General features: G+C 47.4%; 1 protein-coding gene across 1 annotated transcript in view; it reads left to right on the top strand.

Annotated features, from left to right (window-relative positions):
* The first annotated feature begins 4,219 nt into the window (after positions 1 to 4,219).
* Positions 4,220 to 21,272, top strand: part of POMGNT1 (protein O-linked mannose N-acetylglucosaminyltransferase 1 (beta 1,2-)) — a 55,413-nt gene continuing 38,360 nt past the window's right edge. Inside the window, exons 1-7 of the mRNA XM_068239580.1 lie at positions 4,220 to 4,541; positions 7,439 to 7,541; positions 9,839 to 9,954; positions 10,408 to 10,473; positions 10,594 to 10,707; positions 12,637 to 12,754; positions 15,737 to 15,835. Coding sequence (XP_068095681.1) covers positions 4,359 to 4,541; positions 7,439 to 7,541; positions 9,839 to 9,954; positions 10,408 to 10,473; positions 10,594 to 10,707; positions 12,637 to 12,754; positions 15,737 to 15,835 — 799 coding nt within the window. The 5' untranslated portion in view covers positions 4,220 to 4,358. The remainder of the gene's footprint in view (positions 4,542 to 7,438; positions 7,542 to 9,838; positions 9,955 to 10,407; positions 10,474 to 10,593; positions 10,708 to 12,636; positions 12,755 to 15,736; positions 15,836 to 21,272) is intronic.

The raw sequence follows: 21,272 nt of genomic DNA, 5'->3' as shown, positions 1-21,272 counted from the left end.
CATACTATTTGCGGTGCAGGCACTGCACTAGGTAGGCAGTTAGGTAGCCGGGTGGGAGGGTAGGCAGATAGGTAGACGGGTGGGAGGGTAGGCAGATAGGTAGACGGGTGGGCAGATAGGTAGCTGGTGGCAGGGTAAGCAGATGGGTAGACGGGTGGGAGGGTAGGCAGATAGGTAGACGGGTGGAGGGTAGGCAGTTAGGTAGCAGGGTAGGGCAGATAGGTAGCTTGCTGGCAGGGTAGGCAGATAGGTAGCCAGGTGGGCAGCTAGGTAGCTGGGTAGATAGATAGGTAGACGGGTGGGAGGGTAGGCAGTTAGGAGCAGGATAGACAGTTAGGTAGCTGGGTGGGCAGTTAAGTAGCTGGATGGGAGGGTGAGCAGTTAGGTAGCTGGGTGGGAGGGTAGGAAGTTAGGTATCCGGGTGGGAGGGTGGGCAGTTAGGTAGCTGGGTGGGAGGGTAGGTAGCCGGGTAGTTTAGTGGGGTAGGGGCCCGACTCCTATCCCCCCTGCCTCACCTGGGGTCCCCCTTTCATCGGCGGCGGGAGAGCGGCATATACAGCAGGGGCCGGCGGGGTAATCAGGCGCTAGAGGTCCAGCTGCCTCCCAGGCTTGCTCGCAATAAACCAGGAAGCAGTGCGAGCAGCAATACAGAGGAGACAGCGTAGCCCGAAGGCAGCTGGACCTCTAGCGCCTGATTACCCCGCCGGAGCCTGCTGTATATGCCGCTCTCCCGCCGCTGATAAAGGGGGGGGGGCGCTGAGGTGAGGGAGAGGGGCCCGGGCCGGCATAATTAAAAAAAAAAAGTCCTCTCAGCTGCAGGCCCCCTGTGACGTAGGGCTGCCGTGTGCCCCATAGCAACACTATGGTTGCTATACCATTGCTACGCCGTTGATGTAGGAACCGGCCGCGGCACGCCTGCGTATACGGTTCCGACTGCGGGTTTGACCAGATTAAGCGGGGAACAGCCTTATTTAAGCTACAAGCAAGGCTGGAACCCCTCAACACTTCCCACTGCCACCACTAGCGTGCTAGACATGTCCCCTCAGCTGTCGAGGGCTAAACACGCAATCTGCGTTTTCGTATTTGGGTCAGCTTTGCGCTTAGGCCGAATACGAGAACGCCACGCACCACACACACAGTACAGTTGTACAGTAACACAGCACAATCAGACACTGACTTGTAATGCAAGTTACACTGTCCGTGCGGCAAAACCACTACAGTCGTTCCGAACGATACTGTTAGCTACTCGCACTGGCGTTTCGTAACGTTGGGTCAGCTGCGCGCTTTAGGCCAACGTATGACAAACGCCCCCCCCACACACAATACAATTACAACTTCATATGGTAGTGTTGCTCAAGCATACAATTAGGCACGGACTTATACACAGCTACACTGCAGTCTCCTCTAGGCTGTGAGTGTTAGTTTAGTACGGCAGAAGTCAAGCTTATTAAATAATAATTTAATATTCCAGAAAAACATGGAACAATGCAGAACAGAATATATACAAAAGATTACAAAAACAAAGTAAAAAAGTTACAAAATTAAGAGTTACAAAGATACACACAAAAGCGATTTGCTTACCAAATACAGGGATCCAGATAGAAGAATCTTGGACTTTTGTGGACGGACACAGTTCTGGCTTTGACCAGGAGTCCACTAGCTTGGGCCAGGAGACCGGCTGCCACTACCGTCAGGAGGGGACTGATTTGAGGTAGCTGTCCCTGGTTTTTATAATGAAATATTCGCCTCGAGGCTGAAAGCCTGTGTGGACGGGGGGGAAGCTAGATTTAATTACATCCTCAGTCATAATTGGATTTCCAGAGATCCAACATCCACTATAGTACACACACCCAACAAAAGTGGCTGGATAGTGTAATGGTTAAGGGCTCTGCCTCTGATGTAGGAGTCCTGGGTTCAAATCCTGGCTCTTCCTACTCAGTAAGCCAGCACCTATTCAGTAAGGAGTTCATTGGCAAGACTCCCTAACACTGCTACTGCCTACTGAGTGCGCTCTTGTGGCTGCCTCGCAAGCGCTTTGAGTCTGACAGGAGAAAGGCGCTATACAAAAAAGGGAATTATTATTATTAAAAGACTTCTTAGCCCAATTTCCCCAGGTTACAATGTCCTATACATCAAGAGATTGTTAAGTGAGGCTTTTCAACTCCACCAATAATTCAATTTCCACAGGTCTAGTCCATACATAACGCAGCGTCATATCCTTTCCTGTGATATGCCACTTCAAACCTTTCCTTGTCTCAGTTTCAGATCAGCAAAAAGGTCTCCCCCCCCCCCCCCCCCCCCCTCCAGGTGACAATTGATTAAGGCTTCCTCCACCTTCCAGCAGGCTTGCCAGATGTAAATTCTGGATTTTATGTTAGCTTTTGAAGTTCCCTGACTCTGGATTTGTATAATGGGACAATGGGGCTTCTAATAGCTCCCTGCCCCCAGAGGAACTGAGGGTAATTGTATTCCACACTGTCATACAGACAAGTACAGCTTCCCCAAAGCCAGATGACCACCCATACATACGCATCTGAAGTACCTAGCAGACAGGAAAATGGAAAATATTATCCTTACATCATAAGCACCCCAATATATCACCACAGTTGATACTAACGCCTACAAATACATAAGTGTAAAAGGACCGTTACTGACAGTTGAGATAATAAGCTTCAGAAGACAGAGCTCTCTGCGACTTGAAAGTCGTGGAGCTCAAAGCTTTTTTGCATAGATAATAACTGGAGTCCTTAAAGGGACTCCGAGCTCACCCAAAAAAAAGAAAGTTGTACTCACCAGGGCTTTCCTCCAGTCCAGTGCTGGTCGGGAGGTCCCACGCCGGCGTCCTGCTCTCTCCTTCTCCCCGCTCCGGAATGGCTGACAGGCCGCAGCCCGGGCGACACTCGGCAGAGTGTCGGGCTGCTCCTTCCGCGTATGACGCGGCTGACGTCACACGCCGGCCGCCTCGCGTCATCACGGCGGCCGGCGTGAAAGTACTGCGCATGCGTATTTCTGCTGAACTGTGCCCTAATTGCGTTTTATTTCTGCTGAACTGTGCCCTAATTGCATTTGATTTCTGCTGAAAATGTGGCCCTAATTGCGTGTGATTTCTGCTGAAAATGTGGTCCAAATTGCGTTTGATTTCTGCTGAAAATGTGCCCAAATTGCGTTTGATTTCTGCTGAAAATGTGCCGTAATTGCGTTTGATTTCTGCTGAAAATGTGCCCAAATTGCGTTTGATTTCTGCTGAAATGTGGCCCTAATTGCGTTTGATTTCTGCTGAAAATGTGCCATAATTGCGTTTGATTTCTGCTGAAAATGTGCCCAAATTGCGTTTGATTTCTGCTGAAATGTGGCCCAAATTGCATTTGATTTCTGCTGAAATGTGGCCCAAATTCTGTTTGTTTTCTGTTGAAATGTTGCACAAATTGCGTTTGTTTTCTGCTGAAATGTTGCACAAATTGCATTTTTATTTTCTGGTGTCTGGGGTAACTGTTGCTGCATTTATTATTTAATGATCATAGTTGGCTAGAATTGCTGTGCTACGGTTAAGCTCCGCCCATACAATGTCATGGCCAAATCCATCTTTCGCCTCAATCACCCTCACATCCATTTTCCCCGCAAACAGCCACGCCCCAATCCGCCCTCCAGCTCCACCCACATGCCATGGCCACACCCACTTATGCAGGATAGCCACACCCATTTTTCGCCGCGGATAGGGCCACTTCTTACAGTCCGCTTGGGGCCACAAAAACCTTAGCTGCACCCCTGGAGGCCGCGCATGTGCAGTTATGTACACTCCGTACAGCGAAAGTTGCAAAATCTGCTTGTGGTGCAGCTGTGGCTCTCATCTGTAGGTAGATTCTACCTGGTAGATAGATCAAGTTAAATCATATTGGTAGATCATTTTCAATTTGAAATGTATGGACTTAGCTCGCAAACTGAATGTGTGGGTACCACTATGCTAATAGCCTGGCTGTAGCTGCTCATTAACATGTGACTGTCTGCAAACCATAACTAGGCAAAGTGCCCTCCAAGTCATTGGTGTCAATAGGCACCTGGAAATAAAACCAACATCCCCCCGCCAAGCTTTCAGACCAGATAGCAAACTCTTGTCTGTATTCTGTAATGAATCTCCCGCGCCAGCCATCCAGGCTGAACTACAATATAGCGCCGGGAGATGCGGCTGCAGCACATATCACTCCGCCTCACCCCACACTCAGTCACTACAGACAGCCTGGCATGTGTGTGATCTCTCCGCCCCTCCACTTCCTCCAGCCCAGCTGACGGCATCACTACAGTGATGGCGACACCCGGTGCGACGCGCACCCCCCTAGGGACACCGCTGAGGGGCACTCTGGATGCCTATGACAAGAGGCCATAGACTAATGCAGCCTCCTGGGCCCCGGCCTGCCCACGGAAACATGGAGACGTGGGACCCTGGAAACCATGGGAAGCCCCCTCTGCCACAGATGAAGCGTAGTTGGTACTTAGCCTGGAAATACAAGCTGAGCAATCACAGGACTGTGCGGCGGATGTGCCAGGTAACCCAGCAGCATCTGGGGAGCCTTCTCTGTGCATGTATGGGATTCTATCCTCATGCAGCCCATGGAACACTGAGCTGTTATAGCAGACTGTGTGTGGATTATTGGGTACTGGGGACTTAGCTGATTTCTGGCAATAGGAGGAGAAGCAATGCCAAAGGATTGGACACCATATGCTTTATTAACTGCAAAAGCATTCTAGCCAAATACATGCATGTTACCAGTTTTAAAGGCGGTGTGTCTGATAATGTTGCTGGACACAAGTTGACAGTGGGCAATTCTGCACAGGAAAGCAGCTACTCTACCTAATGTGCAATATGGTACACAGTGGGCAGTCACAGCTTGGGGGCTATCTGCCATTTTAAAAGATTGAGACACTAGTCTAGTTTAGGTATCACAGTGTAGTGTCTGATTACGCTGCCTGCTGATTTGCGCTGCCCCACATGCGCAGTAGGAGACTGTGCGGCCACATTTCCTATAGAATGATGCTGCTGGAGGTAAAATACTACATATATCCGCTCCCACACCTCTTACACTCCCCAAATTTTCAGGGTAGGGAGGGAACCCCCAGAACTACCTCTATGCCAACTTGCAGCCCCCGAGACCCGCTGGTTCCCGAGATAGGTTTCTGTAATCTATCTCTTGAACCAGCGGGGCTCGGGGGCTGCAATTTGGCATAGAGGTAGTTCGGGGGGTCCTCTCCCTTCCCTGAAAATTTTGGGAGTGTGGGAGCGAAGACATTTAGTATTTTACCTCCAGCAGCATCATTAACTTCACACTGAGCATGCGTGCCACTCAGTGTGGAAGGGAGCTTCTGGGCAGTGCAATCAGACATTACACCGGCAAGAAAACTCATAGATAAACCCTGCTAATGTGATTGGGTGGACAGCACCCTCTCAAATTGCTAGGTTTATTGGTTGTTAAACTACGCCTTCACTATTCCGCCAATCACAACACTTTGTTCCGTAAAGGGTGCTGTGATTGGAGAATTGTTCCCTATGAGGTTTCTTGCTGGGTCCACTAAATTTAGACTAGCGCCAAGTTTGCTACCTGAAGTGAAGGGGCACAGAGTGGAGATTAGTGTTAGGCAGAGGAGATGGGAGGTTAGTGTTGGGCACAGGAAAAGGGGCGGTTAGTGTTAGGCAGAGATTAGGAGAGATTAGCGTGAAAGAGAAAAGATTAGCGTGAAAGAGAAACGCATACGGAGAGGGAAGCCTCTGCATCCTAATGAGGACGCTGTCTTCTGCTTCCCCGTTGCCGCTCACATACCCTCCAGCAGATCGGGGCAAAACTCCTCTTCTGTCATGAGCTCAGCCATGCCTGTGCCATGCAGAATTGCATGCTATATTGAGAATTGTGACCCCCCTGATCACCGTGATTAACCATCAAGAACTCCTGATCACTGATTTTATTAAGTCTTTAGACAGCTTCACAGGTGAAGTCATTAGACTTCATTTGAATTCCAATGTCAAGTAGTAAACTACTCGAAAGCCCATCCCTGACAGAGGCCTCCAACTACAGCTGAGCGACTGCCGAGAGCATTGTTCTCCCCACTCACCTTGCCTACTGTGTGAAGTCACTTGGCAGCCTTGGCCCTGCAAGGTTGCCTAATGCTAGGTACACACGATACAATTTTCTTGCAGATTTACCTGCCAGATCGAAAGTGCGGCCCATGCATGGCCACTGTACAGACACTAGATTCTTGGTAGAGTCAGCCGTTATTGGCCGCCCTGTCTTAATGTGATTTAGTGTATGTAAGAGGCTTAAAGCCCCGTCTACACGAAGCGATCCGGCGGATCGCCTCTTCCGCATCCCCGCTCGCTCGTGCGTCGGATTCGATCCCCCGCCGGTGCCGCTTATCTTCCGCTCGATTCCCTGCCATTGTCCCCTCGTGGGAACGAGCAGGTAATCGGCGGTGGTGAAATCCGACCTGACGGATCTTATCAATCGAGCCGCATCAGCGGCTCGATTGATAAGTCACATCGCCTCATCTTTATGTTGGGCATACACTGCTCGATTTTGCTGCTCGATTTCGCGGCCCCGATCGTTTTCTACGCTCCCTTCTGCAGTCGATTCATTTATCTTCCGCTCATTTTTCTTATCTTTTCCCATTGTCCTCTGTGCAGAATGAGTGCAGAAACGATCAGGCGGGAGATCAGACATATAAGAAATTATCTATCAAGCCATCTAAATGGCTCAGAATCGAGCCGTGTATTCCCAGCATTAGGCCCCTTTACCATGAGCAGTTGATAGGCAGGGAAAAGCCTCAAAACCCTAACAACTGCTTGCTGCTGCCTGGTAACTGCTTACTGAGCACACAGATCAACTGCTCGTGGCAATGATTCCTTAGGGGACACTGGTAATCAGAGGACAGCATGAACAGTTGTTCTCTGTGCACAAATAAATCCACTGTATTCATGGCTGGCAGAATGTGCAGACCAGTAGACAGTGCTGCTCTGTTACACTTTCTTTTCATTGTTCTGTAGGGTGTGGAAGGGGAATATCCCCTAATATGGAGTACAGGTGTCTCATAAGTCCTACCTTCAATACCTACCTCCCCTATTTAGGAATCTTGAGCAGCAAGTGGGGGAACATATTGGAGACAGACACTGGAATTAAAGCCTGGTACACCTATCCAACTTTGGCCAATATTACTGCTTCCATGTAGTAGAAGAGATCACCTGCATAAAGTCTGTTGGACCTCTTACTGCATGGAGGAAGTAAAGTTGATAAGTGATTGCCAGTCAAAATTGGATATGTGTATGCAGTTTAAGAAATGTGTAAGTTTCTTTATGAAAATGGTGTGTTTTTATTTTTTTATTTTTATTTAATTGTGGACATTTTGATTTGTGAACATCTATTTTCTGTATAAAAACGTTATGTCTCTTCTTCCACAGTCTGTAGCCGTTCTCTTTCTTCTTGTCACTGTCATTGTGAACATCAAGCTTATCTTAGACACACGACGAGCCGTGAATGAGGAAGAAACTGACCAGGACTATGGTGAGTGTAAAGCTATGTGCCCTATTTTTCGGACTATAAGACACTCCTGACCATAAGACGCACCTAGGTTTAGAGGACAAAAAAACAAGCATACATTTGAAATCGGCGCGGGAGACTTGGGCGCAGGACACAGCCGGTATATGGCTAATCCTGCTTCTGCACAAGTCCGGCCGTGTTAATTACTATTTCCCCCTCCAGGCCGTCATGGATAGTGGGGGAATTATTGTGTTTTAAAAGCAACTTCGGCTCCGTCTTCTGACGGAGTCTCTCTCTCTCTCTCTCTCTCTCTCTCTCTCTCTCTCTCCTCTCTCTCTCTCTCTCTCTCTCTCTCTCTCTCTCTCTCTCTCTCTCTCTCTCTCGAAAAAGTGAGTCTTATAGTCCAAAAAATACAGTACTCACTCTTCTTTATTTCTAAAACTAATGTTGGAGATCAGTTTCATCAGCAGTTTAGGGCACAAAAATATTCCATAGCTTTTGACAAAGCAGTGTTCTTTTACATCTAGAGGTGATGAGGGAGCTGTACCCCTCTGCATGAATGTCTACGGAAATTCCCACAGCAAGTATAGATGTTCAGTGAAAGTGATTGAGTTCTCTGGAGGGGAGTCCAACCAGTGTGTGTGTGTTACACACCTATGTGTACGTCAGGGGAGGATTGGCTCGCAGTGTGTGCACAATAGGTGTCTTTTTGGGCTTTCCAACAGTGTGGCGCAGCTAGGACATTGTGGGGCCATCACAATCTAGACACTCTTGATCAATGCTACCTGCCCTTACCCTGTGAATATGGGTTGATTGGTCAGTTTGCATTCCCATGCAATGCACACTGTACAGAGTCCATGAGCACTGGGACAAAAAGTCAGAGGGTGGGTGGAGCTACAAAGCAAAGTTAGTGCTCAATCCCACTAGCAGCTTGTTCTAAGCGCTAGTGATTTGAAAAGCTCTTGCTAATGCAATGCTATGGGGGATTTTTATAAAATCACATCGTTTAAGTGGGATCACACCTGCAGCATTACATTAGCAACAGCTTTTCAAATCTCAAGCGCTTAGAAACTTACTGCTAGTGAGTTCCAGGCCTTAATAGGGACCCATCTGGGCCCCCTCTTCTCCAAGGCCCCATAGCAGTTACTTTGGCTATTGTTACACCTTTTGCTTTGCAGTGTCTCCTTTGGCGTGTCCCTAGTTTCTCAGCGCCCATGTATAGTTTTTCCCAGAATTCCAACGTATTTTTCCATAGTTTACCCCAATATCGGTATCCTCCTAGTGTATTCCAGCTTTCCTGTGTTTCCTTAAAGAACAAGTGACACAGATGCTAACCTAGAAATAAAAATCGCATATATAAGTAGATAAATACTACTTCTACTTACATAACAGATGTATTGTGCTATCCACGTAATGATTCCTGTGAATTTTATAAAGGAATAGCAGAAAATCCTTTTCTAGGCAGTGGCCATCTTGCCAAGCTAATGCTGACATCATATGCTCCCTGACACTCCCCCCCCCCCCCCCCCCCCCTTTTCTCTTGCTCATTGTGTATTCATTAGCTGCCCTCCTTCCAGAGTCTTTTTTTTTTTTTTTTTTTTTTTTTCCAGCCTTGCTTGTAAACACAAGTGATAGCTAGGCAGGGAAATAAATGGAAGAGGAGGAATATATTATAGCTAAAAAGAACTCCCAGCATTCAACTTTTTGGCACTGTTTTGCACTAGGGCCAGTGCTCCTAAAGTATGTGATAACTCCAAACCATAACAGCAGAAAAAGTTTTGAATGCAGAATTAGCATCTTTATCACTTAATACACTCAGACCAGTTGCTGTTAAAATTTGATTTTTATGGTGACAATACCGCTTTAAAACCTTGACAGATACCATCGTAGTTTCAGGAGCAGGGTTCCTCCTGCTTATCTTACCGCTTCCCTCTCTATAGTATGTACTGTATGTAGGGGGGGGGGGGGGGGGGGGGGGTCAGGCTAAAGCTTGCAGAATAACAAGGATTCAGCCAAATATTGGATAGCAAGATTGCTGCAGCTCAGGACAATCCTATCCTGGCTTTTCCATTGCTCTGTGTCTTTCCCTGTGCAATCCCCTGACAGGTGTGATTGAGGTAGATACCTGCCAGATTGCTGAGTGTGGATGGCCAGCAGCTAGTGAACTGGAGAGAGCTCCACCTGCTGGACATGTAGGTTTTTAATGTGGCTTTTATCATTGTAGTGCAATAGAGGATTGTTATACTTTCCAATGTGCAACCAGTTTGATATTGCACGACATGCCTATTTTGCTTTACTTTCTCCCTTTCCTTTTCTTCTAGATGACACTGCGCAGAATGTTGAATTTCCTCGCCGAGCAGCCGGTAGTAAGAGAATATTGGATATTGAAGTTTACTCCAGTCGATCCAAGGTCTATATTGCAGTGGATGGGACAACAGTAAGTGGGGATAGGATTTTATGTTGCACCACTTTTTTCTGCTTCCTTCTAACCTGTCTCCATTAATAACTTAATGCAAACCTTTACTACAGAAATACATTTCTGCATATTGGGTAAACAACACAGCCATGCTTAGTACAGCATGATTGTTGTTTTAAAGGATAACTAAAGCAACTTGCTTTGTGGAAACGGAGAGAGCAGGCATTTATGTGCAGGAGTCCTCATGCCCACTGCTCACCTGCACCCCCTCTGTTTACTTGTAAAAGCCCCCGTAAGTATTCCAAGTCAACCAGGTCGTACACTACTGCAGAAGTGCTGGCTCGACAGCTTGCTTTCTTGAGTGCTTTGCTCATGTGCACTACGTAACAACAAATTCTTATATCCACTTTCTAAGTAGTGATTTTCCCAGCAGTGATTGTGTATCTGTGCTCATGTGATGTTTGTGTTTGATAGGTGCTGGAAGATGAGGTCAGAGAGCAAGGACGAGGAATCCACGTCATTGTGCTTAACCAAGCCACGGTAATTATTATGATGCCTGTTTTGATTGTGTCCTTGGTTGCCTTTAATCATTGTACAATATGTATTGTGACTTTAGCTACTGATAGTCAATGTAATGGAGTGTGGCTGTATTTTGTTAAGGGTCACGTTATGGCAAAGAGAGTATTCGACACATATTCCCCGCATGAGGATGAAGCGATGGTTCTCTTCCTGAACATGGTGGCACGTGGCCGAATCTTGATCTTTACTGTCAAGGTTTGTTCTGTTATAATGTGAATTAGAAACACACACACCACACACGTGTGTGTGTGTGTAAGGATGTTCCTGTTTTCTTAAATATCACTGTATGATTGGCTGTATGAAGCAAACTTAGCTTCCATTCACTGCATATCTTTTTTTTTTTTTTTTTAATAAAATTGTGTGTGTTGCCTTATAATTTACACATCCCCGACGAGCGTTTAACTGCCTCCTTAGCACATCTTTGTGCAGTGGTGTAGATGGCTTGCCAATGAAATGGGACCATGTTCTCTGACCACAGTTCAGCCTGCTGGAGGCTCTGACAGAAATGAATAGTAACATCTCCTGCTGTCCTGTTGAGTGAGCAGATTGTCATTGTCATGACTTTACACTGCCTTGGGGTGGATGGGTTTGCTCTGAGGCCTGGTGCACACAAGAGGAGTTTTTCTGAGCATTTTGAGTGTTTGAAACCTTCTGCTAATGTTATCCTATGTGTCTGTGCACACTGGAGCAATGAGGTTTTGTAAAAAAAAACAAAACCCATAGCATTACATTGGGAAGAGCTTTTGAAACCTAGCGTTTGGGGAGCTTTTCTGGTGTCTCAGCCCTGAGTCCTGCTTACTGTAATGAAGTGGCTTTACACACAGCCTAGAAAGAAAGGAATAGACATTTAAAGGGATACTGTAGGGGGGTCGGGGGAAAATGAGCTGAACTTACCCGGGGCTTCTAATGGTCCCCCGCAGACATCCTGTGTTGGCGCAGCCACTCCCCAATGCTCCGGCCCTGCCTCCGATTCACTTCTGGAATTTCTGACTTTAAAGTCAGAAAACCACTGCGCCTGCGTTGCCGTGTCCTCACTCCCGCTGATGTCACCAGGAGTGTACTGCGCAGACACAGACCATACTGGGCCTGCGCTGTGCGCTCTTGATGACATCAGCGGGATCGAGGACACAGCAACGCAGGCGCAGTGGTTTTCTGACTTTAAAGTCAGAAATTCCAGAAGTGAACTGGAGGTGGGGCCGGAGCATCAGTGAGCGGCTGCGCGGGCACAGGATGTCTGCGGGGGACCATTAGAAGCCCCGGGTAAGTTCAGCTCATTTTCCCCCGACCCCCCCCCCCCCCTACAGTATCCCTTTAAGCAGCAGTTGAATAAGTGAACAACAGATCTCTGAGAAGTAATCTATTCAGACTGATCTTCATTATGTCATGACTTACTGATTTGTTATGAATAAAAGTAAGAAACTTCAGTAGAAAAAAAGCTTCCTACCCTACAAAATGCAGCACAAATAATCGCCCTACAGTGATAAGCTACAATGCATAGTTTTAATATACACCCATCAACAGCCTAATCCTATCGTTTGCACTGATTCAGCTATGCAGCAAGAAAGTAGTCCTGAACTGGGTATATACTGCCATAAGGATCAGAGGCTCCGCCCAAATGAGATTATACGTACTATTTACATGAAATTCAAGTAGTAAAAAGCCTTAAGCCCCATCTACACAATACAAATGCAATCGATCGAATTCGATCAGATCGATTAAATCCAACATGTCTAATCGAGATTTGATCAATAGTGTGGTCAATTTGCATTGATAACCAAAATCGACCACACTATCGATCAAATCCCGATTGGACATGTTGGATTTAATCGATCTGATCGAATTCGGTCGATCGCACATTAAATTGTATTGTGTAGATGGGGCTTTATATAGACATGCCTATAGCTAATATACAGTCATGGTCTTTAATGGTGCCTTTTTACTTTTGATCGTGGAATACCACTTTAAATTATGCTGCTGCCGGTTTACAGACCGAATGGCGTAAAATGACCACCTTTTGCTTGTCAGCCGCACTGAGATGGCGGCATATGATATTTTGGGCCTCTTAGGGTCTGTCCAATGAGGAATGAAATGTGTGGACTGTTTTCTTCTTGTGATGTTTTCCAGGATGAGGGTTCCTTCCATCTTAAAGACACAGCAAAGAACCTGCTGAAGAGTTTGGGCAGCCAGGTTGCCCCTACGCTGAGCTGGAGGGACATGTGGACGTTTGTAGTGAAGAAAGGAGGTCATTATTTTCTGCTTTTCTGTCTGGAATAAACCAATAAACTTCTCTTCCCTGTACTGGCGTAGCTAGGGCTTTCAACGCCCGGGGACAAAGACAGGTTATGTGCCCCCCCATGGTGGCAAAGTGCAAAATAGGGGCGCGGCCCCGCATCAGAATAGGAGCGTGATCATCGGTGCTGCTATACAAATACATAATAATATGGGAGGACATTAGACTATGGCTATGGTAGGATTAGATTGTGAGCTCCTCTGAGGACAGTCAGTGACATGACTATGTACTCTGTAATGTGTTGCAGAAGATGTCAGTGCTGTATAAATACATAATAATGATATGGTAGGACATTAGACTATGACTATGGTAAGATTAGAGTGTGAGCTCCTCTGAGGACAGTCTGTGACATGACTGTGCACTCTGTAAAGTGCTGCAGAAGATGTCAGTGCTATATAAATACATAATAATAATATGGTAGGGCATTAGACTATGACTATGGTAGGATTATATTGTGAGCTCCTCTGAGGACAGTCAGTGACATGACTATGTACTCTGTAATGTGCTGCAGAAGATGTTAGTGCTATATAAATACATAATAATAATATGGTAGGACATTAGACTATGACTATGGTAGGATTAGAGTGTGAGCTTCTCTGAGAACAGTCAGTGACATGACCATGTACTCTATAAAGAGCTGCAGACGATGTCAGTGCTATATAAATACATTATAATAATATGGTAGGACATTAGACTATGATAGGGATTAGAGTGTGAGCTACTCTGAGGACAGTCAGTGACATGACTATGTACTCTGTAATGTGCTGCAGAAGATGTCAGTGCTATATAAATACATAATAATAATAATATGGTAGGACATTAGACTATGATAGGGATTAGAGTGTGAGCTCCTCTGAGGACAGTCAGTGACATGACTATGTACTCTGTAATGTGCTGCAGAAGATGTCAGTGCTATATAAATACATAATAATAATATGGTAGGACATTAGACTATGATAGGGATTAGAGTGTGAGCTCCTCTGAGGACAGTCAGTGACATGACTATGTACTCTGTAATGTGCTGCAGGAGATGTCAGTGCTATATAAAAACATAATAATAATAATATGGTAGGACATTAGACTATGGTAGGATTAGATTGTGAGCTCCTCTGAGGACAGTCAGTGACATGACTATGTACTCTGTAATGTGCTGCAGGAGATGTCAGTGCTATATAAATACATAATAATAATATGGAAGGACATTAGACTATGACTATGGTAGGATTAGATTGTGAGCTCCTCTGAGGACAGTCAGTGACATGATTATGTACTCTGTAATGTGCTGCAGAAGATGTCAGTGCTATATAAATACATAATAATAATATGGTAGGACATTAGACTATAACTATGGTAGGATTAGATTGTGAGCTCCTCTGAGGACAGTCAGTGACATGATTATGTACTCTGTAATGTGCTGCAGAAGATGTCAGTGCTATATAAATACATAATAATAATATGGTAGGACATTAGACTATGACTATGGTAGGATTAGAGTGTGAGCTCCTCTGAGGACAGTCAGTGACATGATTATGTACTCTGTAATGTGCTGCAGAAGATGTCAGTGCTATAGATACAGAGACATGACAGAGAACATTTATATGGCGCTTTTTCCTGTTGGACTCACAGCGACAGAGCTGCGACCCCTGGGACGCGTTCTATAGGTCTCCTACTGAATAGGTGCTGGCTTACTGAATAGGGGGAGGAAAGATTTATTTGAACCAAAGTCTCCTAGTAGCAGTGGGGTTAAGGGAATAGGAAGGTTCTTTGTGCTATTGAGATTGAATGATATGAATCCCCAGAGGGATACAAGTACTGCGCATGAGTCTACAGGGCATAAATATGTGCTAGGCATTATGCAATTGCAATAAAACAGTAAAATACACACTAAAAAAGTGCTAGTGCAAACTACTAAGTAACAAGATGACCAGTAGTGAAAGGGTTTCTGGTGAACGCTGCCCACATTACGATTTTCTGTCCCACATTACGATATTCTGGTGAACGCTGCGTAATATGTTGGCGCTTTATAAATACAATAAATAATAATAATAATAAAAAAGGGTTAGTGCCAAAGAATTAGGGACGCTGAACTAAGTCTTAATAGAAGAAGCAGGCCTGGCCTGGCATACCATAGCAGAGAAGAGGAGTGAAGGAAGGAGTTAACATCAGGAATGCTATAGAAGCAGGGAGAGTAAGGAGAGCCATCCTTCCGTGGCTGAAAGGGAAAGCAAGCAAGTGACAGTTAGGCAGCGAGCGGACAGCTTACTCTGGGAGGCAGCTGAAGTCAGTAAGAATATCCCAGGCTGTCCCGGACTTGCTCTACAGTTTGCGGTGCTTGTATAAGCCAATCATAAGAGATGCGGGGCCATTACACTTCCCGGGTCTCCACTCTCCAGCTGCAGCATCCAGCATGTGCACAACACTTCCCCAGCTCACATGCAAAAGCGCAGCTCCTCTCCCTCCCTCTTCACTTGTGTCTCCACACGCGGCTCCCTCTGACAGCTCCCGGGGCTCCCTCCAATCCATTCCACCACACAGCATACTCAGCTCCATCTGGATAGCATGCACGGCTCCCTCTGCTCTATGTGGATTCCGCACACAGCCCGATCAGCACTCCAGTGACAGTCCACACTGATAAGTCCCTGCGCGATCCAGCCAGGCCTCCACTACTGACTCAAACTTCCCGGGGCTCCAGTGACAGCATCCTGCACGTGGAAGTTGCGTGCACAGCACGTAATGACGTGCGCTGGCACCGCAGCTACTCTCTGCATAGTCTGCAGACTCGGGCAGAGAGGAGATTGAAAAAAAACAAAAGGCACATGGGCGCCCTTAGGGAGTCGGCGCCCGGGGGCATTTGTCCTACCCCGCCCACCCCTAGCTACGCCTCTGGTCACACTGCAAGGTGTTTATTCTCTGCCTGATCTTTTATTCCTGCAGGGCAAATCTATGGAGAAAAACACTCCAAGTCACCAGCACTGTCCACCTGGGGGGACCCGGTCCTGCTGAAGACAGATGTACAGCTGGTTCCACCAGAGGGTGAGTCGAGAAAGATGCTGATGCTACTCATTACTAGTTCATCAGTCATTGAATATAAGCAAAGCTTTTACCTAATTGGCTATTGGCTAATATAGGTAGTGGCTTCTCATCGTTTACTTTTTTAGGGCTCATTCACATGTATGTGCGGTGCTGTCTCTCATGACGCACAGCACATAATGTCCGCAAGGCATGTAACATGAAAGTCTTGAGACGTTTGTCACCATTCACACTACAGTGTGCATAGCCGTGCGCTGTGTTTTATTCTAGTGTATGATGCATGCATTTTCCCACCAGGTCAATATGTTCCAAGCTGCCGATGTATAAAATCTAGTGCACTGCATTATGTGCAACGCATGCATGATATCGCATTTGTGCATGCCTCGCCCAGTGTGAAAGAGCCCTTATGAAAGTATAGGTATTGCCTGTAATCTTGACTGATCTGTATGCTACTGACAGATGTGTGGTCTGTTAGGATGGTAGCTTCTTCTATGTGACACATCTTGTATGAATGGGGTGTATGAACATATTTTAACACATTTTCTTAGATTCTAGTGAAGGATGTAATTTATTCAGGGCATGGTATATCCAGAAAAACATGAGTTATGCTAGGTACACACAATGCAATTTTCTGGCTGATTTACCTGCCAGATTTATTTTTTTTCCCCAACATGTCCGTTCTGAATTTCAATCGTTTTTTTCCGATCGTTTTCCATAAAAGTGAATGGAAATCGACTGGAAAATCGATTAAAATTCAGATCGGACATGTTGGAAAATATCGATCTGGCTGGTAAGTCAGACAGAAAATCGTGTGTACCTAGAATTAGCCTCGGCTGGATGGCCTTTTCCTGTGCTAAAAACTCCTTCGAAAACTTCTTAAATTTACTCTACATGTCGTTGTCCTGCTTTTTGGAAGGAGCCGGGTCGCATCATTTGTAGCAGCACCTGTGCAGCTGTGAATCCGAATACCCCCTGCTGTGGCAACTGGGATTCAGACACTGACCAAAAAAAAGCAGCAGATGTGTGGTTCTTTTTTTCCTGCACGCAAATCGGATGCAGCCCATTGCTTTCAGTAGGTTGCCATCTCGTCTTTCATGTATGGGAAAACAGAGTAATTCGCCTAATGGAAATGAGCTGTAATTGGTGGTGCTTGGGGGGAAGAGTTTGGACAGCTCATAGACTGCAGTATTATCACCCAGGCAATATCTTTTTGGTAGAAGAAACTTGTTTTGCAAACCCAGCCAAAAATCAGTGGCGTGCCTACCATAAGGCTGCAGGTGCTCACAGCATTGGGTGTTGCCATGGCTACGGGTGCCGCTGCGGTGCTCAGTCACTGTGTTCTTCCACCTGGGACCTTTTCTCATAGTTTGAGCAACATTCAAGAAAAATGCAGCAGACAGTGCATGAGATTGTACTACTTCCTGCACTACATGTATCAGAATCAGAATCAGAATCTTTATTATCGCCAAGCACGACTGGGTCGTGCCCGGAATTGGTCTTGGCACGTACAGGGTACTGATACAGGATATAGGTACAGATAACAGGACAAGTCAAGTAGTCAGAAAGGAACAGAACATTATACCAGATGCAGAGAAAAGACAATGTAGCATAAGTTATAACACAAAGAAACACTCAAAAAGCGCCCAAAAAAGAGTCAGCTTGAGCTAGGGCGCGTCTATCCACGTGCAGAGTGCCTCAGTGCAGACATGGTGTTGTGGTGTGGGGATGGGCAGTTACGTGGAGAGAGTTCAGAAGGTTGACAGCCGAGGGAAAGAAACTGTTTTTATGCCTTGAGGTCTTGGTGAAGATGGACCGGAACCGGAGCCTCCGGCTCGAAGGGAGCTGACTAAAGAAGCGGTGGCCTGGGTGTGAGGGATCGCTGGTGATCTTTAATGCTCTGGAGTACAGCCTGGAGTGGTAAAGGAGGTCCAGTGAGGGAAGGGATCTCCCGATGATCCTCTCCGCTGATCTGATGACCCTCTGCAGTTTGAGTCTGTCGCTGGCAGAGGAGCTGGCGTACCAGACCAGGATGGAAGAGCATAGGACAGATTCGATTGTAGCAGAGTAGAAGTTTGTCAGAAGTTTTTGGGCCATACCAAACTTTTTTAGTTGGCGGAGAAAGAAAGTTCTCTGTTGGGCTTTCCTCTGTGTGGAGGCAGTGTTGGCCTTCCACCTCAGGTCATTGGAGATGGTTGTGCCCAGAAGGCGGACGCTGGTGACTCTTTCCACCTCCTTGCCATCGATGCAGATTGGGGGCGGGGTGGGGGCGCATCTCCTGAAATCAACAATCATCTCCACAGTTTTCGCTGTATTTAGAACCAATCTGTTCTCTCTGCACCAGTGACAGACGCCTTCGACCTGGTGGCGGTACTCCTTCTCATCGTTATTGGTGATGAGACCGACAATGGTCGTGTCGTCAGCGAATTTGATTACTTTTACAGAGTCCGACGTGGATTTGCAGTTGTTCGTATATAGAGAGAACAGAAATGGCGACAGGACGCAGCCTTGTGGGGCTCCTGTGTTGGTGATCCTAGGTTGTGAGGAGATAGTGCCCAGCCTGACAACCTGGGACCTGTTGGAGAGGAAGTCTGTGATCCACAGGCGTAGGGTGGGGTGGACTCCTAGCGCGGCAAGATTGTCTTGCAGTATTTTGGGGCTGATGGTATTGAATGCCGAGCTGAAGTCCAGTAGGAGGATCCTGGCGTAGGAGTCCGGTCTGTCCAGGTGATCATAGACTAGCTCCAGGCAGATGTTAATGGCATCGTCAGTGGACCTGTTCGCTCTGTACGCGAACTGGTGTGGGTCTAGCAGTCCCACTGTGGAGTGCTTAAGGAGGGGTAACACCATGCTTTCAAAGGCTTTCATGATCACGGATGTAAGTGCCACGGGCCTGAAGTTGTTGAGGTCGAGGATTCCCTGCTTTTTGGGGACAGGGATAATGGTGGACCTTTTGAAGCACGCGGGTACTTTGCCTCCCTGGAGGGACCTCGTGAAGATGGAAGAGAGGGTGGGAGCAAGCTGACGAGCGCAAGTTTTCAGGCAGGCTGGTGACACTCCGTCCGGACCAGAGGCTTTCCTAGCATTTAATCTTAGCAAGTGTTTCAGCACATCTGCCTCTCTCACTGATGGTGGGGGCGAGTTTGGGCCCAGGGCGTCAATGTCAGAGGATTGTGCAGGCGGCTGTGGGAGTCCTGCAGGTGTTGGCTGGTTCTCAAATCTGCAGTAGAAGTCGCTGAGACTCTCTGCAAGCTCATTGCTGGGTGTAGCATGCTGAGGGGGAGGCTTGTAGTTGGTGGCAGCCTTAAGCCCTTTCCATACAGCTCGTGAGTCATTTGAGGAGAGGTTTTGTTCCAGCTTTTCCGCGTAGTCTTTCTTTGCGGACCTCAGTGCCCTGTTTAGGTCGTTTCTTGCCCTCTTGTAGTCCTCCTGGTTGCCAGACTTGTGTGCGGCTTCTTTGCTGCGTCGCAGTTGTCGTAGTCTTTTTGAGAACCACGGTTTGTCGTTTGGATATAGTTTGAAGGATTTTGTAGGGATGCAGGAATTCTCGCAGAAGCCAATGTACGACGATACGTTGTCTGCCCACTCGTCCAGGTTAGGCGATTCCAGAGCCTCCCAGTCTGTGCAGTCAAAGCAGGCCTGAAGTTGAAGTTTAGCCTCACTTGACCACACTTTGGAGGACTTAGTGACCGGTTTTGAGGTTTCCAGGCGCCTTTTATAAGTAGGTACCAGGTGGATGATGCAGTGGTCAGATGAGCCTAGGGCTGCCCACGGTGTCGCTTTGTACGCATCTTTCAGGACCGTGTAGCAATGGTCGAGGGTGTTGGCACTCCTGGTGGGGCAGGTGATGTGCTGATGGAAGCGGGGCAGCTCTTGGCGGAGGTTGGCCTTGTTAAAATCCCCCAAGATAATGAACAGCGAGTCCGGGAGGGCCGTCTCCCACTGCATGATAGTGTCACTGAGAACACGCAGAGCAGCATTTACCTCTGCATCAGGAGGGATATACACACCCGCGAGGACGTAGGAGGAGAACTCCCTGGGCGAGTAGGTTGGCCTGCAATTGATGAGGAGGAGTTCTAGTTCTGGGGTGCATTTCTTGGCCAGTACAGAGGTGTTTGAGCACCAGGCGGAGCTGATGTAGAAGCAGATGCCTCCCCCTTTCTTTTTCCCAGAGAGGGTGCTGTCACGGTCTGCTCGGATGAGGCTGAAGCCTGGGAGCTGGAGGGCACTCTCAGGGATGTCGTCATGGAGCCACGTTTCAGTAAAGCAAAAGACTGGGGTGTTGTTACCGAGTTCCCTCTTGTCGCTGAGGAGTCTCAGTTCATCTAGCTTGTTGGGGAGGGAGCGGACGTTAGCGAGGAGGACCGCAGGGATGGCTGACCGCAGGCCCCTCCTCTTCAGCCTCGCCCGGACGCCTGACCGACAGCCCCTGCGGCGATGGTTAGTGCGAGGCCAGGGCGTAGAAGCGGTGATTTCTTGGATGTGGTTCCAGACAGAGTTGGTCAGGAACCTGTCCTCCGGGTGTAGGGCTGAGATATGTTCCCATTTGAGGAGCTGTGCTCTGGAGTAGGAGGTACGAGGGGGGTGGAGTAGCGTGGGAGGCATGGATGGTAGCCCAGCACAGTGCGACACAGATGCAGAAGCATGTGCAATAACAGTCCATCCGTAGTGTGACACAGATGTAAGGGGCATGTGCAATAACAGTCCATCAGCAGTGTGACTCGGGTGCAAACAGCATGTGCAATAACAGTTCATCTGCAGTGCGACACAGATGTAAGGGGCATGTGCAATAACAGTCCATCAGCAGCGTGACGCAGGTGTAAGGAGCATGTGCAGTAAACAGTCCATCAGCAGTGTGACACAGGTGTAAGGGGCATGTGCAATAACAGTCTATCCGCAGTGTGACACAGATGTAAGGGGCATGTGCAATAAAAGTCCATCAGCAGCGTGACGCAGGTGTAAGGGGCATGTGCAATAACAGTCCATAAGCAGTGTGACACAGGTGTAAGGGGCATGTGCAATAACAGTCTATCCGCAGAGTGACACAGATGTAGGGGGCATGTGCAATAAAAGACCATCCGCAGTGTGACACAGATGCAAAAAGCATGTGCAATAACAGTCCATCAGCAGTGTGACTTGGGTGCGAACAGCATGTGCAATAACAGTCCATCAGCAGTGTGACACGGACGTAAGGGGCATGTGCAATAATAGTCCATCCGCAGTGTGACACAGATGTAAGGGGCATGTGCAGTAACAGTCTATCAGTACTGTGACACAATGTACAATACAGTCCATCCGCGGTGTAGAAAACAAAGCCTGTGCAGTAGACAGTCCATCTGCGGTGTGACCCAGATGCAAGATGCATGTGCAGCAGACATTCAGCAGTGTGGCGCAGGCACAATAACAGGCCATCAGTAGCGGTGTAAAGCAGGCCGCAAGCTGG

The sequence above is a fragment of the Hyperolius riggenbachi genome, chromosome 6, assembly GCF_040937935.1.
Source record: "Hyperolius riggenbachi isolate aHypRig1 chromosome 6, aHypRig1.pri, whole genome shotgun sequence".
Taxonomy (NCBI): domain Eukaryota; kingdom Metazoa; phylum Chordata; class Amphibia; order Anura; family Hyperoliidae; genus Hyperolius; species Hyperolius riggenbachi.
This window is presented reverse-complemented; position numbering and strand designations above follow the sequence as displayed.